Consider the following 21048-nt stretch of genomic DNA (forward strand, 5'->3'; position numbering starts at 1 on the left):
CTCAATATGAGGAAGATGTGCAAAAACTGCTTTTCTTTTTCACAACATCAAAATTATTTTTATTTTCCCCATGAGTAGTTTCTCAACTGAACCGAAATGGAGAAACACAGAAATATCTAGAGCAGTGGCAGGTCTGAACACTGACATAAACCAGGTATGTTTAACTGAAAAGAGGGACAACTTGCTCTGAAAGCACATTACAAAAATAGCACGTTCACACTTTCACTGGTGCTTAATATTAAGATAGGTGGATACTCTTGAAGAAGGTTACAAACTAGTATTTTTGCCACGTAGACTTGTTCCTAGCAAATCAGGACTTAATGGGCCCGAGTTGCTTACTGAGTTCTTTTCATGCAAGAAGTGCGAGCCGTATGAGTTACATAGGTAATGGGTTGTTTGGTATTATAATTTATTTGTATACAATCATCAGGTACTCTGCCTCTGGGTACAGTAAGTTGAGTGCTGCATGTTCTCTCAGGCACAACAGTCCTATAGTATTATAGGGCTATCTGAACTGATGAAAATGTGAATGAAGAAAAGAAAAATACGACGACCTAGCAAATAGATTTTGAAAAAAAAAATATCAGTCACAGCAGTTAACTGCAACAAATACTTGGATAGAGGTGTAGCAGCCTGATTAGTCTCTAGCAGATGGATGGCTCTTCTACTGCATGAGCACCTTCAACAACAGCTTTCACACACTTGGCCATTGTCTGGGATGCTCTACTGATTGAATCTGAAAAAGACATAAATCCAAACACATGTTGGTGTGTTATATACACAGATACAAGATAAAAGAGATTTAGTACAAGACTGCATAGAAAGAGGATAAAGAAAAATGCTTAGCTGAAAATATAGTTCAATAGTCTATGCTTTATGCAAATTCCAAATCATTTTACTGGAAAATTTTGTTTCTTCAAAAGACTCAAATCCTACATATCTTAGTGGAAAGCTTTAAATGCCTCATAAGAATCTTACTGTAAAGCTAAGTAAAACCTATTGCTAATTTCAGAAAGGAAAGGCCATACTATACATACCTGTCATATAAAAGTCTTTTATTGTGAGCTGAGGTGGAACAAGAGGATCAGCAAGAAGCTGTTGCTTCACTAACTGTGGCAGGAAAGGAAAAAAAAGAAAGTCAGCTTTATGATAGGAACTTGTTACCAAAGCGTTTGTTTAGTGAATTCTACATTCAGGGCAGGTCAAAGAATGCTTCAGATTTGGTTACCTTTGACAATTCATTTGCCTGGGTGAAGTAGTTAGCCTCTTCCACATCATCGTATCGAACCAGGTTAGGAGATACTTCTTCTAAACGCTTCCGTATTTGATCAAGGTTCTCATAAGGCAAGGTCATACCAGCCAGCTAAGAGATTCACAGAAAGAAATGTCGTCAAGTCTAGGGATTTAATACATAGTGGTTTAGATTACCAAGCCATTAACACACCTAAAGTAAAATCAGGAAAAATCTACACTCCTGACAACACAGGCAGTTATAATGTACAAACTGAAGCAAAGTCATAGTACTCTGTTGGACTTCTGATGCCTACAGTTAAGACTTCCCCATGTTAAAAAAACCTAGGGTGTCCTGTTTGCTATACAAAGGAAAAAAAGACAAGTAGTGCTTTTCTCCTTCCATACAGACATCACTTGTACTTTCCCTATCTTACCACCAAATGAGATAAAAGTTGATGCAATTATCAATGCATCTTGTTCCCAGTGACTACTAAGCACGTACTTGATCTTATCTAACAATATCAGGTCCTGCCCTCAGAGTTCATATTGTTTTCTTTCTAAAAAGCAAAAAACTGCATCCTCCCACCAGCTTCCTCTAAAGCACTTCATGAAGACCTGCAGAATTTGCAGACAAAGCTTCACCCATTATGCATTCCAATAGCATACAGCAGCTATAGTATTAGTGCCATCCTCGAAAGGGAAACAATATGATTTAACTCACAGAATTAACAGAGGATTCAGTATAAAACATTACTTCTTAAGACTACAGTCATGTATTTCCCTGAAAACGTACCTCCTTTTTGAAAACACTTTTCAATATAAAAGGAACTTAATGTCTCAGTATACTTTTATTAGAAGCAATTTATAACAGCAACAATACCTCAGAGACAGCTCTAATAATTTTCCAGTCTTCCCTTGCCATCCCAGGAGGCGTTACTGCTACTCTTGTCTGCTGGGCCCTACCCTCAGTATTCACGTATGTGGCCGCCTTCTCTGTATATGCTGCTCCTGGGAGAATAACATCAGCCATGGGAGCTCCCACATCCCCGTGATGTCCTAAATACATGGAAAGAGGAAACAGTACACAACCATATAAAACATAAGTCAAAATAAAAAGAAACGCTTTCTTAACACAATACAGAATCTCTGTGTTCCCAGAAAAAAAGTAGTTTCTGAAGTTTGCTTAAGCAGTAATATAAAGGCTATTAGGCTGACTGCTCTGAGGTCTTACTTGCCTAATACTTTGGAGAGAATGAACGGACTACAAGCAGTAGTAAATGGTAGTTCAGTCTCTATAGTCTCAGCTTTGGGAGGCCACAGGAACAAGGATGCTTAATGAATGAAGGTAAGACCATGTTTTGGTATGACAGAACAGCTGGGAAACAACGCTGGTTTGTCTGCCAGATTTGAAACTACGCTCCACAAGACCTAACTGGTTTATATTCCCTTATTACTCGTCAACAGTTCCCCAATTTTACCTAAGAAATAGATAACCAGTATCTCAGTTATGTGTTGGAAGCTCCATTTCTTGGCAGAAAATAAAAGCTAGAAATTATCAAAGGGTCAGGTATCTTTGTAAGAATATGGCACTGTTTAGGCTTTCTCTCCAGCTATTAGATAGTAACATTGCTTAATTTACATCTACTAATTACCTTGATAGATAACAAAACAGTCCTTTGGCAAATCCTGACGTGTTACACAACCCGAATCTGCTCCCAAGAGATACAGTACTTTGGGAGGATTTTTCCTAATTGCCTCCACTCCTGGTTTGAAACCCAGATCCAAAGCAGCTACCTGGCTTGCAACCCTGTAGGAACAAACACATTATAACTTAAAGTTCTTTCAGAACTCTCCCATCAGAACAGACCTTTTTTTGACTAAATATTTCAAAGGGACATAACAGGCCTCTTAACAGTAACAGGACAAAAATGAAGCATAAAGGCAGCTCAAAATTTTGACAGAGTATTTGACAGAATATCAGATTGGTTTTGCGTTTTGACAAACTGATGCCATTTGAGGTTTTCAGGGGGAATCTCACCTATTTAAGATGGGATAGCAAAATAAAGGCAGACGTTCCAGGTCAGGGCCTAGTGTCAGGCAGCTCACTTATCATCTGGAACATCAAGGGTCACATTTCAGCTAGGAATTCAACTCAGCAGGCCTTTAATTTAGGCCACTTGCGTGAAAAATGAAAGACCAGCTGCTGGACCATCAGCTACTCTGAAATATCTAAGACTTACGACCACTACATCATCACCATGCATTTATTCAAACATAAAGATACTTTTAGAAAAATGAAATAATCATTCTCATTTTCTGTCCAGTCTTTTTCTTTTCCAAAGGAACAGTTTTGCATAATCCTGCATAACCAAGTGCCAGACTTACAATTACATTTAAAAGAAAAAAACATTCTCTCTGTAGAGACAGATCTTTCAATATTACTTATGTTTGTCTGACATAGTTAGACATACAGGTTCCAATAAGTTAAGATGCTTTCTACTCTTAAGGTAGAGAGGATGGTGCACCAAAAGCATGAAAGTTAGTAAGATGAAATACTACCAAACCACATGTAAAAAAAGGTATCATGAGTGTTCTTTAGCTCATCTGTGTTTTGGTAGTACATGTTTCAGTTTCAACAGCAGGATTTTATAGTTAAGTTTCCTTCAGAGGACCAAGCCCTGCTCTTGCTGTACTAGTTTTACATCTATGAAGCTGCTTTGGGCAGAAGGACTTTCTTGAGTCTCTGAATCTGAGCACCACTGCATTTGCTGAATTAATTTTTGCTTTACAGAGGTGGTCAATTTAACAGAGTTTTAGGAAGACAGTGGGGAAGGACTGTCCCAAGAAAAGCTTGCCTATAAAAAGGAATAACGTCCGAATAAACTGAATAGCTAAGATCAAAAGCCCTAAAATGAAAAGCTTTGAAGCTCTTCTATTAACTATTCAGTCAAGAAGCTGCATAGAAAAAGGAATATAATAAGAAACCATATTATTTACATACTCTTGCAATTTTGTTTTTCTTCCTCTAGATAAAAAGCAATCATTTAGCAAGTGACACTGGTCTGCTGTGCATTCTACTGAGCACTGTGTTAATATGTTATTAGGCTCTCCTGTATTCTATAAGTTTAAATTTAAACTTTAAATTCTACATTTATATATAATAGATTAATAAATTCTCATGGAGAGCCTGAAAAGTTTGCCAGGTCAAAAAACCCATTTCTATTAAAAAGTTTCTGCTAGTTTGTACTTCTATTTTTTATATTCCCTACAGGTTCTAACCTGATAAGCCGCTTGCGTGTACACAAAGAAATCTGCACACATACATTGTGGTAACTTGTGTATGCCCAGCGTGAATGAAAGTGGCTCCCAAAAAAAGCTTTAAAGCAAACCTGTGGAGGATGTTCATGACTTTCCAATCAGAGCCAACACCGCTCTTAGTCCTGGCATTTTGTGCGATGGTGGAAACGGCAGCATGGATAGCGGCTCCGTCACCACGCTGCAGTGCTGCGCTACCTACTACCACCATTGGCTTTTTGGCCTGGTCGAGGACCTGTGCAAGTAAAGAATCAAGAAATTCATTCCAAGGCTCCGAAGACAATTCTTGGTGCAGATAATGTAATAAATCCCATAATTTCTACATAAGTCTTCCATGCAAAGCTACGGTTCTGAAGCGGTCATTGTTTCATTTACAGATAAAGCCAAGAGAAACTGCTATAAGCAGTACGCTAGCCTGTCAATACAGAACTATCATCTTGATAACCAGACATTTAAGTGGAAACTGCAGCAGCTGAAACAGCCTGTTTTATATCAAGAAATATTCTGTGAGTTTCCTGCACTGCGAAGTTTTACACACCTGAATATATTAAGCAGTTCACGCATACTTGGTGCACACTAATCATTATCTCATCTCAGCATTTGATTAAAAGCAAATAACTCCGTATATAACATGATACTTCTCTTCAAATCTGTCTCTGTGGGGAATTCAGATTACTATTCAATATATCTGAAATTGAACAGTCACGCTCTGAAGTTGTGTGTACCTTGCAGAATGCATGTTTTCCAGAAGCAATGTCCTGGAGTATCTGTGGGGACTCCCCTAGATGATCATATGTGTAGGTCAAATTCACAGGAGAGCCAACAAGGGCCACTTGCAAGTCATTGTGAAGCCAGCTGAAAACACAGAAAACATTTTATAAAAATCAAAGAAATACAGAAGTTTACTCAACCAAAGCCACTAATTATAATTTTAGCAATAACTTGAAATAGGATGCAAATTCTTTCTAAGGAATTCTAACAGCATTGATTGTTTTGGTAACATGCAGTTTATAGCATTACTCTTGACTGTTAAGCAAGCTTTAGAGTTTTTTATAAGGACTATTTCTCTACATACATTCTGGGACCAGTGCAGCAACACACCTTACATGAGAGGTTCATTAACTCAATTCCCTCCTCTCCTCAAACTTTTGCCAATGCAGTGGAAAAAAAAGGTTGCACAACATGAGGTACTACAACTTTAAACAATCTTTTCCAGTGTTAGGCAAAACCAAACAAAACAAAACCAAACCCCACATGTACTGTTACTATTAAATTTATTTAGCTTGACTTAACTCTTAGTTACTTCAGAATTGGAGTTGGAGTCATTTTTAGGAGGATAGAATTCTGAATTTGACAGTGCTCACGGTTTTACAAATCCGCTTATTTCTTACATAAACAGAAAAATTTAGCTGGTTAGAATTCTTTTCTGTTTCTGCAGCTTCTCATAGCAGACAAAAATTTATGAATCATTCATAAATTTTATTGCATTTTTTCCTCTCAAAATTTAAGGCCACTATTCTTTAAAATTATGTATTTTGGAAGATCCCGGCAATAGGAAGGACAGGGCTTTTATAAACCTCATTTGTCTCCTGCTGACATATCTTGTTAAAGTTGAATTAGCCACGTTCAAAAATTTGGGAAAGCCACACTACTTGCCAAAGAAAAATGTTAAACTTGAGCGACTGCTTCTAAAATGAGCGAGTCTGATTTGCTAAACAACAATACAAAAAGCAGCAAACTGATGCTGAAAATAATTTTTTTAGGAATATGCTTTAACAAACTTCTCTAAGACAGAAAATCTGAGGTGTCTGTGTAATGTAACAAAGGAATAAATGTCTCAGCATATGAACTTACATAGAACGTCAAAGTGAGAATGAACAAAACATACCTATGCGCTACAGGGAGAAGAGACCCCCCTTTTTCTACAGATGTATCACCATTCCCTTTATTAAAAAGTGAACTAAATCCAGTGAGCCTGGATGAACACTCTCAACTTACTGCCTGCGGCTCCACCTGAGCATTGCATCAAATCCAGATGGATTTGCATGCTTATTCACCACCAAGGAGTACAAACCTCTTCCGAATTCTAGCATTAAAAAGCGGTGCCTCAAAGCGTGGATTGGTGCCAACCAGAAGCAGGACATCTGCCTCCTCCACCCCGGCAATCTTGGTATTAAGCAGGTAGTTAGAGCGTAAATCTGTGCTATAACAAAAAGATGCAAGAAAGAAAGAGGATGAGAATTCAGTAAAGGGAAGGAATGAAGATATGGTAAACATTCTACATGCTTAAAATATTTTTTCATCTCAGGGAAAGAAAGGGCAAGAAGAGATTTGTCAATCTGAATTACTAACCCAAATAAGAAGAGCGAGCTTCTCTCTTTCATGAGTATCAGAGACATTAAAATATTACAGGAACGACACAGGATATTACAAGATATTTCCTATGTTTACTGCGAGCCTTCAAAAACTTCATCTGCTATTACACAGCTTACAAGATCATAATTGTACTATAGTTTTCACAACACACAGAAATGGACTAAATTATCCAACTTACAATAGAGTATAACTGGCTTTCAGTAGCCTACTGTTAAACTGTAGCAGCCTCAACATACTGTAAAATGTGCTCTAGTAGAGACGACGTATCAACTGACAATCCATAAATACCCTCTATATATTAACATTGTAAATTCAAACAAACCCTGCTAAAGCACAGCAGTTGCTATCCTAGGTCATTTCAGAATCTTAACATGAGATGATTTGCAGACTGGAAGGTTTATTAACACAGTAATTACAGACAAACTTTGCCCGAACTCTTACCCAGCTCCGGCAGTAGGGAAGACCTCTTCAGTGCAGAGCGTATCACAATCTACTCTATTCAGTAAGTCTTTCAGAGCTATTAGCGCTTCTGCATCCACCAGTCCCCCTACAATTGCTGCTACTTCCTTACCTTTGACAGCTTGTAGCTGGAGAAAGAGAAAATATACACGTAAGCAAAAGAAACTATTGAAATAAATTCCCATTTGGCCCAGGTAAATGTATGTTACATTAAGATGTGCGAAAGCCAGCAGCGAAACCGCTGGTCTGGAGCAGCACAAACGGATCAGCAGTGTCCGACTTCCGCAAGGCAGTGACTCCAGGTCCTTCAGAACTCAGGATAAGCAAAGAGCAGCTCTCTGTATTCTGTGCAAGTCTCTCCCACTTGAGTTACTGCTCAGATGTGGCTAATTCTCATTTAGTATGGTGAGGAGAGGAAGACTGCTGAATGCTCTTATTTTAATGAGCCTAAGGTGCAGACAGAATACAAACTTCCATAACACAAGCTCAGGTAGTAAATTCAACTCAAAGGTATTATCTGAGATGCAATAGCTTTTGTAACAAACCCTGCTACTGTACCATGGGCAAAAACATCCTTGAGGAAAGTTCAATTACAGTTATTCAATTCTATTTCATCCCACATAAAATTTTTAATCAAAATCCAGAGCAGTCATGCAGCACTTCATTGGAGCAGCAGAATCAATCACCACACTGAGGAAGCACTGAGGCAAGCACAATTCAGATCTAAGTAATACAGAATTAATGGCTTTGATGGCAAAAGTGGTGATAGCACAGTTTAAATGAATATAAAGAAGTCTTCAGATAGATCAGAGTAATTCAGAAAAGTTGCTTCCTCCTAAATTTCTGAAGAAACAGTTCAGTTTCCCATTTAAATAAAAATAATTTCTCTCCCAATGCCCCAAATGAAATCATGATAAGACAAAGTTCTTCAGATGATCTCATCCATGAAACAGGAAGTAATATTCAAAAGAAGAAATTTAAGTGGAAATAAAATGGATCAGAAGTCAAATGGTCCCCTCTAACCTTAAAGAAAAAAGCCCTTTTCTATATAACTGTTTTCATATTAATCATTGTTACATGTCCAGCTTTAGAAATTAATTTTACGCTACATGGATTGAAAATTGTTCTTACCACACCAGCGACACGAGTTAATACATCCTCCCATGAGGCATAAACAAATACTCCTTTCTCATTTTTGATCATTGGCTGAGTAAGTCTCTGACGCTTCAGACCATCATAAGCGAACCTAAGTGAACACCACTAACATTACTAAAGAGCAAAGACTGAGATAACTTTGTATACTAAATATTTTCTAAGACTGAGTTTTCTAACAGCTTGCAATGATTAGAAAAGAGAAACACAAGAAATATTTTGTGTGAGTTTAACTTTTCCTTCTCATAAACAAGCAAAAAAAAGTCATACAAATAAAAAAGTTACTGTAAAAAAAAGCTACAAAAATGAAAACATTAGAAAACTCAGTAACTTCAATTATAATATTAAAAATATGTTTTACCAATTATTCTTTTCTATAGCTTTACAGTATTAACAGTGGAATCCAGCAGTTAGTGTGCTACTGACCACACTTCTGTTTCTGCAAAGTGTGCCTTTAATGCGTGCAAAAATGCGCACGTGGGTACAAACACCTCCCACACACCTTGTTTTGTCAGATATCCACTCCTCGTTGATATCTTCATGCAGCCTTGGCAAAATTCTCATCACTTCTCCAGTTCTCGTGCTCACTACTATGTTGCTTCCAACTGCATCAAGAACATCAATTGACTCTACCTTCCTGTTTAGAAGAACGAATAAACCATTTGCAGTTTTCTATATACAAGCAGCAACAGACTGGCATAACAAACAAAACAACAACAACAAAAAAAAAGTGCTGTAGGTTTACCTTTAGATAAACATACAAGAGCTTAGTTTCACAAGATATTTTAAATAATATCCTCAACAATTACTGAGCTAATGAATTTGAATTTTCCTTCACACAGATTTTTTTACTGAGCAGTCGGCATAAACATTTTAGACTAAAAATAAGGGAAGAATAGTCTACAAACTGAAACATTCTTCTTTCTCTTGAATGAGCTGTGAGTAAATAACAGAATTTATGTTAGATTCAGTCTATAGAAAAGTCTACAACAAAAACGCAGAGAATAAAAATCAGGGAAAACTCTTGGTAGCATAGATGGACATATTCTAAGACAAAGCGTATGACAGAAATGGAGAAAGCTGCATCTTCAGTATGACGTTGAGATACACACCTTGTCTCCCATGGGCGTGCAGTAAAGGCATATGGCTTGGAGGTAAGAGCACCAACTGGGCAGATGTCAATAATATTTCCTGATAACTCAGACATGAACATTTTTTCAACATAAGTCCCAACTTGCATATCGTTTCCTCTTCCGGTTGTTCCCAAGTCATCTACCCCTGCAACCTCACTAGCAAACCTGGTAGATGCAAAAAGAATTAAAAATAGATCTGGAACGTATAACAGCAACACAGCACATTTTTCCATCGTTATCTCATTTTCTTAAGATAAAACATTAGCCTTAGTTCACACACCTGAAAGAAGAAAACAATTATTCAGATGTATTAGTCAGTGCCACCACATGCAGGACTATACATCTGCAGAATTTCAGACAGACAGGGCTACAAAAACTAGGTGGAGTTAAATCAAAAAACAGAGCAGTTCAGTGCTCATTGAATTTCACAGTCAAAGATTAGTCCTAACAAGTTCTTTCTAGAACTAGGCAGGTATTGTATTCCTTTCCATCTGGCTCAAGTTAGCCGTTACTGAATCTCAGGACTACAGAACAGCATAAATATAGCTATAGCTACCAGAGGCTGTCAAGAATAAATAAATCTTGCAAGTGTGGCTGAGGAAGTCACTTAATGTTTCTAAATCCCTTCTGGCACTAACACCATGGGACCAGTTCTGCCCTGTAGAATTCTGATTTCACTTTCATGTTTTGGCCATCTCTCTCTATTTCCTGCACGACATCCGTCTGGTAGCTCTGGAAAACCAGCTATCAGTCCCTACCAGAAATAAAATTCTTAAGTACAGTCAGAAAAGAAATAAGAAGAATTGGCTGCCTCTCATGGTGTTTCTCTCACAAGTAACAAACTGATATAAATATGCCTGCTCAGTACTCTCTCCAGTGAAAAATAAAGGATATTACCTGATACATCGAGTGCACTGTATACACCGAGTCATGATTGTTTTGACTAACGGGCCAATGTTCTTGTCCTCCACAGCACGTTTACCCTCTCTAAATCTACTCCTATCACTGCCAAACATCATCGATTGATCCTAGAACAGACAACAGAAAACAGACATATCCAGGCTGCTGGAAAGCACAGTTTCACCTAAGGCAAGAGTATTAAGACATAAGTCTACACAATTTAATTGGATGTTGTACCTGTAGATCACATTCTCCACCCTGATCACAGATAGGACAGTCCAATGGGTGATTTGCCAGCAGGAACTCCATTACACCCTCTCTGTTGGGTTCAGGAACTAACATTAATGTCAACTTTACATCATTTAGCCAATAGTGTAACTAATCAGCTATAGGAGGCTAAAAGAAAGGTACCTTGCTTTCCTGGACTTCTCAGAGTTTGTCAGTATGTTCCAGCCCTTCATAACTGGCATGGCACACGCAGCAACTGGCTGCAATCATCATAAAAGGCAAGCATGAACACAACATGTTTTTTCTCAACATAGGCCAAACCCCAGCTTCCCCCTCCCTCTAAATTCTTACATACGCATCTGTAATTAATTTAACGTGTTGTAGAAATAAAAAGGCATGCGCAAGGAAAAAAAGAAAATCTAACCAATAAAGCCAGTAGAGGCCATATTTATTAATGATCTGCTATATAAAAAGGTTATTTAGTTGTGATTTATTTCTGTTTAAAGTTGAAAATTTTACACTTCCCAGTTCCAATTCAAGTAGTTAATAGCAAGAAGAAAGTCAGTTGTAACAGATACAAGGCAAATCAAAGAGATTCAGCAGAGATCTGGAAAATCTCTAGAACTGAAGTTCAGAGTATGCATCATTTACTAGGCATTTATTTGGACAAAGCCTGTACAAAGAGTCCTGGAACAAGATTTTTCACAAGATTACTGCAAGATTAACAAAAACTCCGGCTCAGAGAACTTTTCAGAGAACCCTCAGAGAACCCTCCTACTTTTCAATTACGCCATGAGATAGACCATCACAGAATCATAGAGTAGTTAAGAGCTGGAAGGGACCTTAAAGATCATCTAGTTCCAGCCCCCCTGCCATGGGCAGGGACACCTGCCACTAGACCAGGCTGCTCAAAGCCCCATCCAGCCTGGCCTTGAACACCTCCAGGGATGGGGCATCCACAGCTTCCCTGGGCAACCTGTTCCAGTGCCTCACCACCCTCATAGTAAAGAGTTTCTTCCTCATATCTAATCTAAATCTACCCTCTTTCAGTTTAAAACCATTATCCCCTACCCTGTTGCTACACCCTGTGATAAGAGAGTCCCTTCTCCACCTTTCCTGTAGGCTCCCTTTAAGTACTGGAAGGCTGCTATAAGGTCTCCCCGGAGCCTTCTCTTCTCCAGGCTGAACCACCCCAACTCTCTCAGCCTGTCTTCATAAGGGAGGGCTGGAGCACCTCTGATCCTCTTTGTAGCCCTCCTCCGGACCCACTCCATCCAACAGGTCCACGTCCTTCTTATGTTGGGGGCCCCAGAGTTGGACGCAGTACTCCAGGTGGGGTCTCACGAAAGCAGAGTAGAGGGGCAGAACCACCTCCCTTGACCTGCTGGCCATGCTTCTTTTTTTGATGCAGCCCAGGATTCGGTTGGCTTTCTGGGCTGCGAGTGCACACTGCAGGCTCGTGTTGAGCTTCTCATCCACTAACACCCCCAAGTCCTTCTCCTCAGGGCTGCTCTCAGTCCATCCTCTGCCCAGCCTGTATTTGTGCTTGGGATTGCCCCAATCCATGTGCAGGACTCTGCACTTGGCCTTGCTGAACTTCATAAAGTTTGCACGGGCCCACCTCTCAAGCCTGTCCAGGTCCCTCCGGATTGCATCCCTTCCCTCCAGCATGTTGACCGCTCCACAAAGCTTGGTGTCGTCAGCAAATTTGCTGAGGGTGCACTCAATCCCACTGTCTGTGTTGCCAACAAAGATGTTAAATACTGTTGGTTCCAGTACCGACCCCTGAGGAATGCCACTCATCACTGGTTTCCACTTGGACATTGAGCTGTTGACCACAACTCTTTGAGTGTGACCATCCAGCCAATTTGTTACCCACCAAGTGGTCCATCTGTCAAATCCATGTCTCTCCAATTCAGAGACAAGGATGTCATGTGGGATCATAACTTCCATCTTTAGTGATAACCCAACACTTACAGAGACACAAAGCTCAAACTGTGGAATTCAAGTTGAGGTGAACTAAAGAGCTTTATATGTGAATATAAATGTGCAACCAAGACTGAACTTGAAAAGAATGCCTCAACTATCTGCACAGATTTCTTAATACGGCTGAAGACAGCCTTCAATCCTGAAGTTACTATTTTACAACAGACATCAATGGTACGTATACATTAAACTAGTAAGTAACCGCAATCTCTACTTAACTAAAACAAACCTGCAGACACTAATCCTACAGCTGAATTCATACAGTATCTGAACTTTACTATTTGTGTAATATCAGCTGAAAACGTGCGGTTGAAGCCTGGATTACATAAAATAAATACATATCTTACTGAAAATGGACAGATATCAAATGTTCACATCCAGGAGCAAGATAATCCATAACAGCCTGAGAACTGACTGATTCATAGGCAATCCCTGCAGTCCAGTGGGAAGAAAGGAAAAACCTGCTTTGAGCAGCTGAATTACAACAACTTGTGTGCTAATGATAGTGCAAACAATTATTTACAAGATTTAAACTAGGCCATAAGCACAGCAGAAAATTGTAATTCCTATAAAACATATACGATACCTTGGGAGCCTTCTCTATTTCCACAAGACACATCCTACAGTTTCCAGCAACAGAGAGACGATCATGGTAACAAAACCGAGGTATCTGAATTCCAGCCTTTTCACAGGCCTATAAAGTATAAGAAACAAAGGAAAATTAAATTTTAGTTAGATCTTTCAGTTCCACGTCATAAAACATTATTCAGTTTTTCAAAGAATAACACTGTTAGTGCTTAGGAATATAGTGCATTCAATCTTTCATCTTAAGAAGTGACCACAAAAAAAAACAGTGATCAAGCAGAAACATGTCAGGTTATCAATTACAAATAAATTTTTTGCAAAATTTGTAACTGATTGAGGAAATGAGAACTGACCTCTCTCTCATTCTTTCCTCCAAGAATAGAGAGAATTCTCTCTAATAGATAGGACAACAGCAATAAAAGTAACTTTTTAAACAAAGTATGCACTATTTAAAGAAAAATGCATAAAAGAGGAAAATTTGAAAAATATAAAGGAAACAACAATGGGCATAATGACTTCTGATAATTCAACAACACAGATACTCTCTATAAAGGTACTGGAGCATAGTCAATCTTCAACTTCAGTAGAACCCCAAACTCAGAAACATTCTTCCATGAAATGTCTGAAGAAGCGATAGGAGGACAGAGATGACAGATTTCCAGAGAACTGATGAAGCTGGCCTTTCCTGCGTAAAATCCCCACAGCTGAGGTATCTACGCTATAGCGCTAGCTATGCCTGCCAGAACAAACACCACTAAATTAAAAAAAAAAATAAAAAAATCTAAGAAGATCTAATTTTTCTGATGAAATCTACAAAGAATTATCACATGTAAGCAAAACTAAAAAGCTCGTTAAAATAGCATTTAAGAAAATATTACATTTGACTCCTGCCAGGGGCGTTCTAATGCCTAAATAAATTAGTAACTTGTATCCAAAGAACAAGGGATATATTTTGAAATAAATACTATGTACTTTAATATTCTAACTCACTATACCACGTCCCCATTTAATGGCTTCTTAAAAAGGCGTTAAGACTGAAAAAAGATCTACTTGAAATTTTGGCCTGAAAAGCAACAATGCTGAGTACAGGCTGGGAAATCCAGGTTCCATTTCTTCCCACACCGAGAAGAATAAAGGCAGCGAAGGATCAGTATTGTGAATCATAAGAACTAATAACCAGAAGGAGACTACACCTCTTTTGCCTAAGACACCACTTTAATAAGATACAAAATTAACAGGTTCTGAAAGACTACCAGGTCACGTAGAGTTCAGAGCTAGAATTTCAACCAGAATTTATCAAAGTCTGTTATTGCATTGTGTAAATTTTTGCAGTTGGCATTCAAGCTGCACGCATCTTCTTTCAGGCAATCATGGCAGATGCTTCTTTTTCAAACACTGAACTCCCCAAATGATTTCTGCCACATGAAATTGTATCACAGTCAGTGAAAACACCCATAAGAATTGCAAGAAATAATGCAAAGGGTTGTGGGGTTTTTTTGATATATAGGATAGAACACACTGCCAAGAAGTGAGACAGGGAGTCCAAGAAAAATTTAGCATGCAACTCCCCACACCTGAAGTACTGTAGTTCCAGGGTTCACCAACACAGGATGACCATCCACAAACACTTCTATTTGGTTGCTGGCTGCTGTTGCAGTTGTACGACGTCCTGAGAGACGTGGAAAAAGAAAACAAAAACTTTCAGTTACTACCCCACGCTGCTTATCTTACAGTTATTCATACAGTACTGAGACGATTCAAGTTCTATAAACAGTACAACATAGAATTCCAGAGCTGCAAACAAAGTACGCGTACATGCCCTTCAATAAGTCAGTTACACATGCACCAATTTTATCACCATACACACAGGCAAAAACCATAAACTCAAGGCACTTACCACACACTTTGGAGGACTGGGTGACCCCAGCTAAGGTCCTGCGGACAGCAGGTAGTCGAAGCATTGTGCTTTGGCAAGAGAGAGAACAGCACCGAGTTTTTAATCAGTTCAGATTGCTGAGAGGTTTTAAACAGGCAGAGTAAAACTTCTGTAACAGTTGCAAAAAAGTATGTATGCACCTATACCTACTGGGTTATACAATCATAGAATGGTTCAGGTTAGAAGGGACCTTAAAGATCATCTAGTTGTAAGAGAATAACTAGTTACTTTCTTAAACTACAAGATATGTCTCTCTCTTTACAACTATCTACACCTCACGTATATGTACGTCACCTTACACTAAAAATGGTGCAAGCCACGGTGACAAGCAGCTGCCAGCCCTGCTCCAGACGCGACCTCTGCAAGCGCTGCCAGGAGCACGGACGAAGGACGAGCAGCCACCCGGAACGGGTGGCAGCTTCCCTGCAAGCGCTCCGTGTTTACAAACACACGCAGCGGCCCACCCCACCGCAAGCGCCCCGGGAACCAGTCGGGCTCCCCGCCGCCAGCCCCCCCGGGCCCCGCTCCCACAGGCACCGACTGTGCCGCGGCCTTGCCAAGCCCGCTCAGCCCGGCGGCGGGCCCGGCGTCCCCGTCCCCGGGGCCGAGGGCAGGGCGGGCGGCAGCACCGCCCGGCGCTGGGGGTCACCTTGGCGGCGCCTCCCGCCGCTGCCCGCCGGACAGCCCCCGGCCCGCCGCCGTGCCCGTCAAGGACACCGGGAGCGGCGAGGGGAGGAGGGCGCCCATACCGCCGCCACCCCCGGCCTCCCCGCCGCGGCGTCCGCTGTTACCTGGACGGGCGGCGGAGGCGCCTCGGCCTTCCCCACCGCTGCTCAGGCTGCCCTGCGCCTCGGCCTCGGCCCTTTCCGCCGCTCGCCGCGGCCTCCTTCGGCAACCTCCGGAGACGGGCGCCACCGCGACCGGCGCCGCCTTCTGACGTGGGCGGTTCGGCAACCTTCGGAACCGGCCGCTTCGGGGATTTCCGTCAGAGCGTCGGCGGCACTCGGCAGTTTCCGCCGCTATCTCGGCGCCCTCTCGGCCACCGTCAGACGCGCCACCCTCGGCAATTTCCGTCTCCTTCCGCTCCTGTCTTCGTCTAACTCCGGCAACTTCCGCTGGACCTGCGGTGAGGGGGGGTCGGGCTGCACAAGGAATGTGGCCATACCCTTGTAACGCAGGAAAGCTTCCTAGGCTTTACCGTTACCCCCACGTTTATTACCCCATCCTCCCCCGCACCTCTGATGTCCCGCCCGCTGCGCGCCCTGCGCTGGAGCTGCCAACACCATGAGGAACTACTTCGCGGTTCGTTCTGGCGGAGGAATACATGTGCGCACCAATCTGCGGAAGGATCTGTGCCCCTATATAAGGGCGGCGCAGGGGCTGCTGGGTCTCTTTGCGCGGCGGTCGGGCTCGGGGAGCGGGTGGGAGCGTGTGCGCTGCGCCGCTATGGGCTTCGGGGACCTTAAGTCCGCCGCTGGCCTCCGGGTCCTCAATGATTTCCTGGCTGACAGGAGCTATATCGAGGGGTGAGAGGCGGCTGGGGGACCGCTGGGGCTCGGGGGAGGCGAGCCTGGCCAGGCCGTGGTGAGGCCTGGTGGCCTGATGGGAGACTGCGGGGGGAATGATGGGGGCCGTGCTGGCGCGGGGGAGCTTCTAGGCAGGCCTGTGTTTCTGTCCCTGGCAGCTGCTGCCGTAAGGCCGCTATGGGAGGCGGAGTGCCGGAGTGGGCCGAGCTCGTGGGGCTGCCTCAGCGCGCCTGCGGTGCCGAGCACGCTGGGCTTCGCGTAGTTTCCGCGGTGTTCGCCGCTGGGCCCAGCAGCAGCCTGGGGGACGCACCGAGCTGCTGCTACTGCGGCGGTGGCGGGGTCGTTTCTGTGCTCAGCGGCTGCTGCTTCGCATCTTCCTGCGTGCACCGAGGAAGGGGGCTAACTTCGGCTTATTCTCCGCAGGTACGTCCCTTCTCAGGCTGATATAGCAGTCTTTGAAGCAATCGCTGCCCCACCTCCTGCAGACTTGTTTCATGCTCTTCGGTGGTACAATCATATTAAGTCGTACGAAAAGCAAAAGGCAAGGTATGGTTAAACTGCAAAGCTGGAACATATGTGCGAGCTGGCCTACAAAGTGTTGCGTTTGTTTTCTGGAGTTTGAACCAAACTGTTTTTCACTGATACCACATGGCTTTTTGTGTTGCCGTTGGAACAGGAACAGCCCTAGAAGCAGAGCAGACTTCTATCAGTACATTACACTTTCCACGTAGAATTTAGGCAATGTGATTTTGTCCCTCTTCTGAGATTTCTGCTAAAGCTTATAAGAAAGGCTTGAGTTTTCTTGCTGCCATTTACACAGATAACTGTGCTGAAAGCTTGAAATTAATTACCAGTAATTAATCCCATAAAGGCAACATCAAAACAGATTAAAAAGTATTAGAGGAGTCTTTAAAGATAAATATACTGTAAACAGATGATAAATACGGAAAGCAGTTCGTTCAGGGTTTTTAGTCCTGGAAGATAATTACTTGCAATGCAGAAGCACATATAAAGAAGAGGAAATATGAAAGCAAACGTTATCTTTTTTCTTTTTTAGTGATTTTAGTGTTCATGAAAGGTGCTGTATTGACAACCATGGAGACTGCAGGCCTCTCTAAAAAGGTACAGCACAGGTAGTGTCAGTATTGCTACACTGCCTCCTCTATGTGCCTCAGTCCTGTTTGGAGGGAACTCTTGTAAAGTTGGGTGGCCCAGTCACCAGTCCATTTCAGAAGCTCTTAAAATGCTAAAGGGGACTGAGATTATAAAGTTGCTTCACAAAGTCCACTCTGTGGAAACTACTTCCAGTTTCCTGAAAAGTAAAGCTAGTTTTATGACTCTCGTAACAGCAGTTCACAGTAACAATAAAACTATGAGGTTATTCTAAGACTACAGAACTACACGAGCTATAGGAGAATATTAATTCGGGGGGTTCTGGTCCCTCGCCAGCTTCCAGAGTAAAGCACTCACACTTCCAAAGTCACTTGCAACAATGTGTTTTCTGTTACTACTAGTTTTTAAACAATTGAAAATATTTTTAGGGAAGCATGAATAAGAAACTGATAACTCTTCCTACACAGAATATAATGCAGATAAGTGATTCTAATATGAAAGCTTTTTCTAGCCGTATACCTAGGTGGAGTAGCAATGTTGGGCAGGATCATGTCAGCTTAGATGAACAGTCTTTGAATATGGGATTTGCTGTAGTCTTGACTAGCATCTCATCAGGAGCATTGGGGATTTTCTTTAAGGAGGTTCTGTTTTCAGGTAGCAGAATTAGATGATGCTTCTTTTTAGCACAGCATTTTTACTGTTAATATACTTGTGGGTTCAGTGACAAATGGATGTTATTTGTGTTGATGTTCGAGTAGGTTCCTAATACCTGCTGTTCTCTTTCAGCTTGCCAGGAGTAAAGAAGGCTTTGGGGAAATACGGTCCTGCGGATGTTGAGGACACAACAGGTGCAGCCACAGACAGCAAAGATGATGATGATATTGATCTTTTTGGATCTGATGATGAGGAGGTACTTGTGACCTTTTTGTATAATACTTAGGGTTTTTTTAGAAATACCAGATATGCAGATTTTTGCCTTACTAGTTTGTTACTTAAATTTGATACCAGATTCTACTTAGAGTTCTCGAGTTCAGCTGTCTTTGCAGAACAGAAAAGTTTGGAAGGTGAAAGAGTTAGAAAGGAATGTGTTGCAATGGGGTGAACTGTCTGCTTTTAACTTTGACTGGTTACGTGATGAATAAAACAAAAAAATCACCATCTTTCGGCTGAGAGTTGTGATGATTTGTTTTTGCCTGAGTAAACGCCAGTCTGTTTGGTAATGATTTAAAGATGCAGGGGTTTGGTGCTCTTCTGTGACTTCAGATTTCTTTCAGGAAAGTGAAGAGGCAAAGAAACTGAGGGAAGAACGTCTGGCCCAGTACGAGTCAAAGAAGTCCAAAAGTATGTCTACCAAGAACTTTTTAATCTTTTTATGCTTGAGTTAATTTTCATGTATTTGAACAGGATAGCTAGAAACACTGATTGTAATAGATAAATGACTGGAATGAGATGGGAATAATTAGCTTCACTTGAATTGCCTGTGAGCTTAGCCTTTTCTATAGAAAATGGGCACTTCGATATATTTGTCCTGCTTAATACACTCTTGTCTTACCCAGAGGCTGAGCTATCTATGTAAATGGATGTAACCCTGGGATTTTCTTTGAACCCTTAGAGAAAAGGCTGCGATATGCAAGTCCGTCCACAGCTACTGGTCTGGAGCTGTTCAGAACTGTAGCAGTTGCAGGATTCCCTCTGTGGAAAATAAACTGTTACATGGCGTTAAGCTCCTTCTCAGATCCTCTGAAAAGGACTTCCTATGTAACAAACAATGTTGGCTTTTTAATCTACGTTTTTGTATGAGACCATTGCTCAAGAATGTGTCGTGTGTCTGCATCTTGAACACTGGGATGTGCATAGCTTTTGAAATGTGTGTTGGTACAAGAGGCCTGTCAGCTATGTCATGGTTCTTGTCGATGAAATCGGAAAAGTTGTTCTTACAAAGCTAGTTCACAAGGATATTCACAAGTGTTTTTGAAAATTCCCTAGCTTTTAACAATGGTTTTCTTCCCCCAGAACCAGCTGTTGTTGCCAAATCATCGATCTTGCTTGATGTGAAACCTTGGGATGATGAGACAGACATGGCTAAACTGGAGGAGTGTGTTCGAAGCATTCAAGCAGATGGCTTGGTCTGGGGATCTTGTAAGTAGGAGAAAATTTCAAAGTAGGGAAAAGGAAGGTGTTGCAGTCTCTTAAGATAGCGTGTGACCAGGTAGACTTGTGGTCACCATTTGCTGATCTGTGAAAATGTGGTGGGAGTTACACCACCACAGTACTTCAGTATCTTGACATAGTCAAAAAGGTGTATTAGTGCAGTGGCCAGGTTGAGATTCAAGTACAGGTTTTAAAAGCTTTAAAACTTTGTCTCTGCTATCCTGCATCTGCCTGCACAGTTCCTGATGCAGCAAACACACACCCATACACCCACATCACTGGTTTGGATGGGTGGTGGGGGAGAGCCACAAAACCCAAACCCTTTTTGACCACCTTGTAATAGATGCTGTGTTTTTGATCAATATGGAACAACTACATTTTTTATGTATTCCTGCAAACTACTTTGGTCAGTTTACTCTTAGTAGACTTGCATTTTTAAGGGATTCCACCAGTCAAGGAGTACTAAATGTGCTTTTTCTTTTTTGCAGCCAAGCTGGTACCAGTTGGCTATGGCATCAAAAAGCTTCAGATCCAGTGCGTTGTTGAAGATGATAAAGTTGGAACAGATATGCTGGAGGAGAGAATAACAGCTTTTGAAGATTATGTACAATCAATGGATGTAGCTGCTTTCAATAAGATTTAAGTCTTGATATATCTAGAATAAATGTAATAGCAAAAATTAGGCTGTGTGTCTGTGGTTAATTTGAAATCATGGCGTAATCCAACTCCTAAATGTAAAATTTGGTTGATGGGTAAAGTAGAACCTAAAACTGAATTTAAAGGTTGCTCCAACACCCCACTGCAGTACCCAAGAGCATGAGCAGAGGAAAGAGAAAATTCACGTTTACCATCAAACCAGATTTCACATTTACATGGCTTTAAAAATCTGAACTGCTCTTTGCTCCCCCTTTGGAAGTTTCCTTAGTTCCTCTGGAAGGAAGGATGGCTTTAAAGG

General features: G+C 41.4%; 2 protein-coding genes and 2 non-coding genes across 4 annotated transcripts; 3 read left to right on the forward strand and 1 right to left on the reverse strand.

The window, feature by feature from the left end:
- Positions 1–30: 30 nt before the first annotated feature.
- NDUFS1 (NADH:ubiquinone oxidoreductase core subunit S1) lies at positions 31–16528 on the reverse strand. Its single transcript, XM_054208878.1, has 19 exons — positions 16095–16528; positions 15265–15332; positions 14942–15036; positions 13369–13476; positions 10980–11056; positions 10806–10887; positions 10566–10696; positions 9648–9833; positions 9038–9172; positions 8515–8629; positions 7366–7511; positions 6623–6751; positions 5274–5403; positions 4623–4783; positions 2886–3040; positions 2114–2289; positions 1229–1363; positions 1038–1110; positions 31–736 (listed from the first exon to the last, which is right to left on the reverse strand). Exons 2-19 carry the CDS (start codon positions 15326–15328, stop codon positions 645–647), a joined length of 2190 nt encoding a protein of 729 aa, XP_054064853.1. The 5' UTR covers positions 15329–15332; positions 16095–16528; the 3' UTR covers positions 31–644.
- Positions 16529–16676: 148 nt separating this feature from the next.
- EEF1B2 (eukaryotic translation elongation factor 1 beta 2) lies at positions 16677–20775 on the forward strand. The gene is made up of 6 exons (XM_054208880.1): positions 16677–16829; positions 17253–17375; positions 18729–18852; positions 19217–19283; positions 19956–20081; positions 20582–20775. Exons 1-6 carry the CDS (start codon positions 16750–16752, stop codon positions 20734–20736), a joined length of 675 nt encoding a protein of 224 aa, XP_054064855.1. The 5' UTR covers positions 16677–16749; the 3' UTR covers positions 20737–20775.
- Positions 19066–19146, forward strand: LOC128913213 (small nucleolar RNA SNORD51). The gene has a single exon (XR_008467877.1). It is a non-coding gene; the product is annotated as a small nucleolar RNA SNORD51 (small nucleolar RNA).
- Positions 19580–19713, forward strand: LOC128913216 (small nucleolar RNA SNORA41). Its single transcript, XR_008467880.1, has one exon. It is a non-coding gene; the product is annotated as a small nucleolar RNA SNORA41 (small nucleolar RNA).
- Positions 20776–21048: the final 273 nt, after the last annotated feature.

This window comes from Rissa tridactyla, chromosome 7 (genome assembly GCF_028500815.1).
Source record: "Rissa tridactyla isolate bRisTri1 chromosome 7, bRisTri1.patW.cur.20221130, whole genome shotgun sequence".
In the NCBI taxonomy this organism is placed as follows: domain Eukaryota; kingdom Metazoa; phylum Chordata; class Aves; order Charadriiformes; family Laridae; genus Rissa; species Rissa tridactyla.

Bases quoted from the DNA above. Each gene is read 5' to 3' on its own strand.
- EEF1B2 (XM_054208880.1), top strand. From the start codon at position 16,750: ATGGGCTTCGGGGACCTTAAGTCCGCCGCTGGCCTCCGGGTCCTCAAT. The intron at 19,284-19,955 runs GTATGTCTACCA...TTCTTCCCCCAG, and splicing joins CGAGTCAAAGAAGTCCAAAA to AACCAGCTGTTGTTGCCAAA. The intron at 20,082-20,581 runs GTAAGTAGGAGA...TCTTTTTTGCAG, and splicing joins TGGCTTGGTCTGGGGATCTT to CCAAGCTGGTACCAGTTGGC.
- NDUFS1 (XM_054208878.1), bottom strand. From the start codon at position 15,328: ATGCTTCGACTACCTGCTGTCCGCAGGACCTTAGCTGGGGTCACCCAG. The intron at 9,173-9,647 runs GTGTGTATCTCA...TCTTCTAAACAG, and splicing joins GCACGCCCATGGGAGACAAG to GAAGGTAGAGTCAATTGATG. The intron at 5,404-6,622 runs GTTTGTACTCCT...CTGTGTTTTCAG, and splicing joins AATGCTAGAATTCGGAAGAG to CTGGCTTCACAATGACTTGC.